At 39.6% G+C, this 8,294-nt stretch overlaps 2 protein-coding genes across 2 annotated transcripts; both read right to left on the bottom strand.

The window, feature by feature from the left end:
* Window positions 1-2,916, bottom strand: PKNH_1417800 (DNA replication licensing factor mcm4-like protein; the record flags this gene model as incomplete). Its single annotated transcript, XM_002262031.1, has 1 exon — window positions 1-2,916. The coding sequence occupies one exon, from the start codon at window positions 2,914-2,916 to the stop codon at window positions 1-3; it is 2,916 nt and encodes a 971-aa protein (XP_002262067.1).
* Window positions 2,917-4,500: 1,584 nt separating this feature from the next.
* On the bottom strand, window positions 4,501-6,549 carry PKNH_1417700 (U4/U6.U5 tri-snRNP-associated protein 2, putative; the record flags this gene model as incomplete). The annotated part of the gene is made up of 1 exon (XM_002262030.1): window positions 4,501-6,549. The coding sequence occupies one exon, from the start codon at window positions 6,547-6,549 to the stop codon at window positions 4,501-4,503; it is 2,049 nt and encodes a 682-aa protein (XP_002262066.1).
* Window positions 6,550-8,294: the final 1,745 nt, after the last annotated feature.

The raw sequence follows: 8,294 nt of genomic DNA, 5'->3' as shown, positions 1-8,294 counted from the left end.
CTACTTCTTCTTGTAGAGACCAGAACAGAGACGTGTGATCTCCTGAGATCGTTCGAGATCGTGGAAAGCCTCTTCGAAGGATTTTCTATCCATAGCCATCGAATAGTCTCGATTATTCATAATGGTCTCGTGACAATGAGAAAGCAATTCGTCCTTTGTCATGTTCCTCAGAACGAGAGCATTCATAATGATGTCCTTTATCTGATCTGATTTTTTCTTATGTTGAGATGTTTGCCCAAGATTCACTTGATCAAAATCGATTCTACCACTTAGGGGATCTATCAAACTTTGAAACGTTGCAATGTTCATGAGTCGTACAGCTTCGTTGGCTTCCTCAGGAGTCACTACATCTTTGAGTTTCATTCTGGCTAAACTCTGGCTCAGTCGAACAAGTCCTTCCAACTGTCTGGGGCTAGCCGTTGGAGACTTGGACCCTTCCTTGCATCTCATTTTTATATATTCATCAATAATAATCTTTTTGCTTTCTAGCGAAATGATTGGATTGCACGTTATGCGACAGTAAGCAATATACAACGCTAAGGTGTTCGAATCGATTAGGTACTTTTTGGAGTTTTTTTTATAAGACTTGTTTGGGTTGACAGATTGATCTTCTCTTATATTTCTCTTCCTCCTTTGATATGGATCTTCATCATTTCCAGAGTCGAACTGTGAAGGAACATTAAACTCGTCACCGTATTCGGAATTTTCTTCTGAATTTGATTCGTCGTCCGTGTCGGTATCAGATCCGTCTTCCATACCATAGGAAAAGTTTTTACACAACACGGTGGCCAACTTTTTGTCTTCCTCCTCATTGGCCTGATCTATAACGAGATAGATCAAATCGAATCTTGAAAAAAGGGATGGTGGTAAGTTGATATTTTCCACAACAGCTTTGTTCTTATCATACCTACTGTTAATCGGATTAGCAGATGCAAGAACAGATGTACGAGCATTCAGCGTTGCAACAATCCCTGCTTTCGCAATGGTCACAGTTTGTTGTTCCATAACTTCGTGTAATATTGCCCTAGCCGAGTCGTCCATTTTATCAAACTCATCAATGCAACAAATTCCTTTATCTGATAGAACAACTGCACCAGATTCGAGGATATATTCCTTCGTCTCAGAATCTTTCGAAATGAAGGCAGTCAAACCAACACTGCTGCTACCTTTTCCACTTGTGTAAATTCCTCTTGGAGATAATTTATGAACATAATGTAAAAGTTGTGATTTCGCTGTAGAGGGATCTCCACAAAGTAAAATATGGATTTCGGATCGATATTTATTTTTAAATTTATCTGTAGTTTTGCTTCCACCGAAAAGTTGGCAAAGGAGACCTTTCTTGATATCATCTCGTCCATAAATGGATGGAGCTAGAGAATCAACCAACCGTTGGTATATATTGGGGTCTGTGCTCAATTTCTGCATTTTCTGGATTACTTCTGTGGTGAAAAGTAAATTTCCTTGTTCATTTAATTTTTCGAAATTTTCTTCTACTGTTCCATCGTCATTTCTTTTTAAAATAACTGATGCAGTGTCATTCTGTTCTGTTAATTTCATCTTCTGTTTGTTCTCCTTTCTAATATGTATAACGTTGATGTAAGTTCTATGGACACTATTGTAACATCTGGATCTGGGGTTTAATCTCACTGGAGAAGCTTTCAATATGCCTGTCAATTCAACCGTGTCTCCTGGTTTAGTGTAATCTATCAAGTCATCATATGCATATATAGAAATGGATTGAGGGGTTTCTCCCTGTTTCAAATGTTCAGTTACTTCACTCAATTTTATGAGCTGCTTTGAAGAGAAGCAACAGTTGTTGTGCCATAATTCGAAGGTGTTTTTATTATTACAGTTTGTGCAGGTTAGAGGTTCTTGTACTTCCCCTTGTATGACATGTTCATATACTTCTTCGTTGCACTTTTCGTAATTATTAACTCCTATTCTTTTTTTGGAAGTACATTTGAAAGCAGCCATGGTCATTTCTGGGATGATATTGGAGCATCTAATTATAACTCCTTTTATGCATACTAATGTTTCTATATGATTGGGTCCTAACTTTCTGGGTGTATCTTTATGTTTCTTGTTAAAAAATCGTACTCTACAGTAATCCTGCTTTGCGTTGGTAAGAGAATACCTATCTGATGCATTTGACTTTGTGTCTCCATCAAGCACCAATGCCAAGAGGGAGTTATACTTAGCACTTATAATCTTATCAATCTCGCTGATACAATCAGATGGGTATTCTATAATAAGTTTGTACAGTTTTTTGTTAAAGAAGTAAATATGTGTAAGGTCCACTTCGAAGGATTTTATGTGCTCCAAATTTTTTACAGCATCCGAATCCGTTTCTTCCATTTCGTTGTTTAGTTTGCATTCGTTTTGTCGACCCGTCTCGATAAATTTTATCATCTTCCATCCGTAGTAAGCTAAGTAGACCTTCAAGTTATCCCTGTGCAGGAGGATATACTCTGTGATGCTTCTGTCCTCATCTGTGAACTGCAATACATCGCTATAATTTGTTATATTAAATTCGTCGAAGAATTGGTTGAACAATTCTTTAATCTGCTCCAAGTTGGAATCTATAAAATGGGGCAGTCTTCCTGATTCCACATCTTCCATGAAAGCCTCCCTTCCCACGTCTCCAATATCGGCTCTTGCGCATTTTATTCTTCTGATCGCTAGAGGTGTGTGTCCGTACCTCATAAACTGCGACCCCGCGTTGCTCTCGTTTAAGTACTTGGATTCGTTCATCATACTGTTCAGGAAGCTACCCTTACTGTTTTTCGTCCTCCTGCTGGAGACGGGCGAGTTCATGAAGTTGCTTCCGAAAATTTCATTGTTCGTTCCGAAAATGTTCGAGGAGCTCATCGCATAGGGGCTGGCGTTCTGCCCCGGTCGGCGTCGCGGCGTTCCCATTTTTCGGAGATGAGTGTTCAGGTAGGCGGCTGGCTTAAGCCCTTAAGCGGTTAAGTGGTCAAACGGGCAAATGGTCAAACGGTTAAGTAGTTAATCCGTTAAAAAGTTAATCCGTTTAGCATGCATGTGAGGAGCGCAGCAGAGTGGACCACGTGTGTGCGTTCCCTCCTTATGCGTGCCTCAACCCGGGGATACACCTCGCGGATTTTCTTTCATTCACGGAGGTGCACATAAAAGGAAAAATGGATGAATGATTAAATGGGTAAGGAGGAGAAGAGGAGAACTGCGCAGATTTCCCTTTGTCTTTGGAATGGTAAAAGAATACACACTCCTCCTGTTCGAAGCGTTCTTCCCTATGCCGAATGAATGGTTGTGCTAATCAAATTGGGTTGCTCAATACACTTTAAAGGGTGACATGAAAAAGAGGTGCTGGGGTAAAAAAATGTATTCGCGAGGCGGTCGTTCAAAAATGGAACGATAGCGCAAATTGCATGTGTAAACGGAGGGCAAAAAAGATACGCAAAAGTGATAAAAAAAAAAAAAAAAAAAAAAGTGACTATCCCCTTTACTTAAAGTTAAAGATGCTTCCCTTGGGACGAGCATGTCATTACGGGCAAAGGATGTTTACTTGATTTAATGTTTCCTTTTCGATTTGACAATTTTACCGAAGACATGAGTTTCCTTTTTTTTTTTTTTTTTTTTTTTTTTTTTTTTTTTTTGTACACATTTTAATATGCCTCGCCTCATCCCCCCCTCAAAAAAAAAAAAAAAAAAAAATGCGCTTTATAATTTGCACTGTTCATATTCTTGTAAGCTCCCATCATGCAGTGTGTCATTTTATTCACTCCTTTTTGGAGGAGAAGAATGTGCATTGAACATTGAAAATTTGGCACCCTTTTCATGGCAACAAGATATTTACAGGCTAGTTCCTTGCCCCGCGGGGATATACACCCTCGGAAGGAGCACCTTGATTGCTAGGTTTCACAATTCGAGGGATCGACGCAAGTTTTTTTTTTTTTCATACATGTTTATCATCCCCTCTACACAAAATGGTCCAAAAATGGGAGCATAATGGGAGCATAATGTGAGCATAATGGGAGCATAATGGGAGCATACTGGGAGCATAATGTGAGCATAATGGGAACATAATGGGAACATAATGAGAACATAATGAGAACATAATGAGAATAAAATGGAAACAAAGTGGAAACAAAACGGAAACAAAATGAACGCCGAAACGTGCAAAAAAAGAAAAAAAAAAAAAATTGGCGAAGTTAACCTGTGCGCTGTGTGAACCCTTAAAGAGTGTAACTTCGGGACGCACAATGTGGGAAATATAAATAACAAGTACATGCATTTGTGGAAGGCTTGTACTTGTGAGGGTGAGGGGTCTCTTCACACCTTTTATGTGGCACACGTATGTGCATGAAGTAAGTGCGATGGGGAGTAGTTGTAACCGGAAGAGCTAAGTTATTGTAAGGACAGTTGGAGAAAAGTAGTTGTCAAAGGAAATACTATCTGTGCGAGGTAATATGGAGAGGATGGCACTCTCCGTACCACGCCGCTATGCAAAGCACCGCTACCTTAGGGGACCTCCCCGTTGAGTTGCACATCTTGGCGCTGATACAACTGCACACAAGACTCGGGTAGGAGAACTAGCTGCGGCAAAACGGTAATCACGTGCAGATCCTCCATTTCATACCACTCATTGGACGCCTGGTTGAGGACATGGATTTTGTAGGTGCCATTGTTAACGGAGCCACTGTGAAAAATATTAGCAATTAAGTTATACTTGGTCACAGGATTTTTCTCCAGATAATCTTCATGTATATAATCCTTCATGTCTAAGTTTTTTATGACAAAATTAACAATGGTGCCATTTTTTTCGACAAAAAAATTATTTTTAGAAAACCTCTTAATGGTAAACACTAAATATTTAGGTAACTTGGAAAGGATTAAAGTGCTTGGCTCCGATTTCTCATTTAAAAAGGATTCCGTTTCTCCATCAAATTTTGTCAAGAGCTCGAAAATGGATACCTGTGGTATGATGTTACTTTCTGTTGTGCTTTTAAAAATGGGTGGGTTGGGCAACTTCAAGGAAAGTGTTCGAAATGGAATTTTTTCTGTTACGTAATTTTTTTCTTCGTTCAATTCTTCTCCATCCTGCAAGTCTGTATCATCCTCGTCCGAATTGCTCATGTCATTCTCCACTCCTCCTTCATTATTCAAGTGGTTAGAAAATTTGCCATCTTCACGTGCATTCCGTTCATGGTACGTATCATTCTTTTCTCTCTTTTTTGTATTATGCGTACTGCTCATATTTTCATCTCCTTCGGAACTTTTTTTTTTTTTTTTTTTTTTCGTTTTGATAATTAATTCCCCATCAAAGCAATAGTCGATAATGTTTACCTTGTCGTACTTCCATTTTTTTTTTTTTTTTTTCTTTTTCCTTTTCGTTGGTAAATCTATACCAGGGACAGCTTCTTCCGACATGTATGACTCGCTGGAGGAAGACAACATAGCATTCAACTGCGAGAGGTGGTGTCCAGGTTGAATTTTGCCTTCTTCATCGTCCACCTCTTCATCTTCTTCATCCTCTTCCTGTCTTTTATTTTGTTCGCCCGATTGACCATCCGCCCTTTTATCCTTTTCTCCACTTTTACTAATTTTCCTCTTCTTCCCCATCATACTTTTAGTACCCTTCCGCAGCGCCCTCTCTTGATACCTATGTATTTTACTAATTAGCCAGAGGAAAAAATCTAGCGGATCATTTTTAGATCCAATTTTGAAGGTTTTCTTGGATTCAATACCCACTGTTTGTAGGAACTCATGTGGAGAAACAACGCCCTTGAAATTTCGAGGGTTAAAAATTTTTTTAATCAATTCTGATAAAGAGGAAACGATATTTTTGCTGACATATTTCTTATTTTCGAATACTAAAAAAAAGTTCCTTAATGGAATAATACTACACACAAGCTGAATAATAACATTGCAGTAGTCAGTATGTTTTAAATTATTGAGTCCTACAAATCCAGGAAAGAAATCTGCTCCGTCTAGCGATTTTCCCAAAATAGAATTACGACAAATGTATTCTACTTGATCTCTACTATACGTGGGTTTTAGAAAATATTTTATATCATTTAGAGATGCATCTTCTATTTCGTAATTTTCTGGAAGGCAACAAGTTTTGCATGTTTCCAAATTGATGAAGACGTAATGGTTTTTTTCCAGTGCATGTGTGTATGCGTGTGTTCCTTTTCCTATTCCTTGGAAGTAAACCCCACAAACTAGGCATGCGTATACGTGAAGGTTGGACATGCTGATGCTGCACAACTTTTCGAAATCAAAGTCCAATAAGTTTCTGTTGATGGTACGCAGATATGGGCAAACCCTGCCCCTCCCTCTGCCCGCGCCCCTCGGGATAAGGCGTCGTTCGTCCGTTAAAGAGGTTACATTGGTGGCCTCTGTCGGGATTGTCTGATTGGCCTCTCCAGCTTGATCTGTCTCCTTCGCCTCATCGTTCCCGTCCATTTTTTCCACCTCCTCCGATAAACTCTCCTTTTTCTTCCTCCCCCGTTTGTTACCAGAATGAACCTTGTCATCTGGGTTCTTCTTTCTCCCTTTCTTTTCCATGGCTACAAGTATTTATGTTACCTGCACCTGCGTTTTCCGTGTGCACTAGGGACCCACTTGGCACTGTTCATTTAGACTTTCCCCTAAAGTGTTGCCGTGTGATCATCTCTACCAGGCTATACCCTTGCAGCTACGCGTGCGACATGTGAGTAAGTACATGGGGAGAGTAATTCCACAACATTACTATTTTGAGTAAAACATATGCACGTATGTACTTATACGTATATGAATTTATGTATGCTTCTTTTTTTTTTTTTCTTTTTTTCGAACGATGCGCGGGGAAAGCAAGTGGGCCGACGCACAACTACTACCTAGGGAACAAAATATGTGCCTTCGCTTCGCTTCGCTTCTTTTTTTTTTTTTTTTTTTTTTTTTTTCTAAACGGGTCATATTTTCACCGTTTGGTTTGCGGCAGCCAGTTCAGGGTGACATGTACTGCTCCTTGGAAGTGAAATCAATTGAAACGTGCAGGTTAAAAAGGTGGAAGATAAAAATGGAGGTTCGAAAATATATGGTAAGGGTGGAGCAGCCAAGCAAGGAGCAGCGATGGTGAGATGTTTTTAGCGAAAGAAAGGGGAAAAATTAATTGTACTGCATAGCAATGTGCCGAGCACACAGCCCATAAAACCAGTTGGTCATTCTGTTGCGGAGATGTCAAACGGGGGAGTACTTTACAATAACTATAAAGTTGCGAAGGAACAGAAAGGGCATTCCACTGGATAGGGGAAGAGGAGAGGAAGGACCCCTTCACATCAGGTATTTCTAACCGGACATGAACGATTCCTGTAACCCCCTCTGCCCTATTTATGCAACTTACCTTTCCATGTACAGTTCGTTTTTCAACTGACGTCTAGTAGTTCGGTTTGCCCTTTAAATCCTACGCACATCCTTACGCATGGGTATATGTGCAATTCCCTCCATGCTTGCTTACGACGCAACAAAGCGTTAGGAGGCACATAATTAAGTGGGCGCTTCTACCCTACTTTTGCCAAACGAAACATGCATCACCGTAGAGGTAAAGATGGTATAATATTTCAGGAAAAGTTCCATTCTCTGATACCCCTCTTGCCAAGTACATTTGGAGAGACCCTTTACATTTGCTAATAAAAAATGGCATACACAATGTGTAGACATGATATCACCGACATTGTTACCTTATGAAATTCATTACTATTCCCATTTTTGCACAAATGTTGTATTGCAAAAGAGATTCTTGATAACAGGCAGATGGAACTACCTTCTAAAGTGTAGCAAATGCCACCTCTGCTATTTATTCATTTATATTTTTTAGAAAGCCTATATGTGGGGATATCCATTTAGAGATTTACAAACGGGATAATATATATATTCCTTTTCTTCCACAAATGACCCACTGAGTGTGATGTACACGCACACATTTACCAAAGGAAAAAAAAAAAAAAAAAAAAAAAAAAGAGTCGGTGTTTCTTTCTGTTCACCCCATATGGAGCGTTTCACGGGTTTATTCCCGAAACGACATAATGTCTGTAATGCCTGGGTAGAAGAGATGCTGCGGGAAATAGGCCTACCCAAAGGGCTGTCTTAGCTTTAAATTTTCGCAGAGGAACAACAATTTTGAGTTTCTACGTATATCGTTACAAACACGTACATGTGTCTATGTATATATATTTGTGCTTGTTAGAAACTGAGAACAATTCGCCCCTATAACAAAGGTACGTGCAGAAACGCTGCGTAATTACGGAAAGGCAATTGGAGAGGCACCCAAT

The sequence above is a fragment of the Plasmodium knowlesi genome (genome assembly GCF_000006355.2).
Source record: "Plasmodium knowlesi strain H genome assembly, chromosome: 14".
In the NCBI taxonomy this organism is placed as follows: Eukaryota; Apicomplexa; class Aconoidasida; order Haemosporida; family Plasmodiidae; genus Plasmodium; species Plasmodium knowlesi.
The sequence above is the reverse complement of the archived record's forward strand: the minus strand, read 5'-3'. Positions and strand labels throughout refer to the sequence as shown.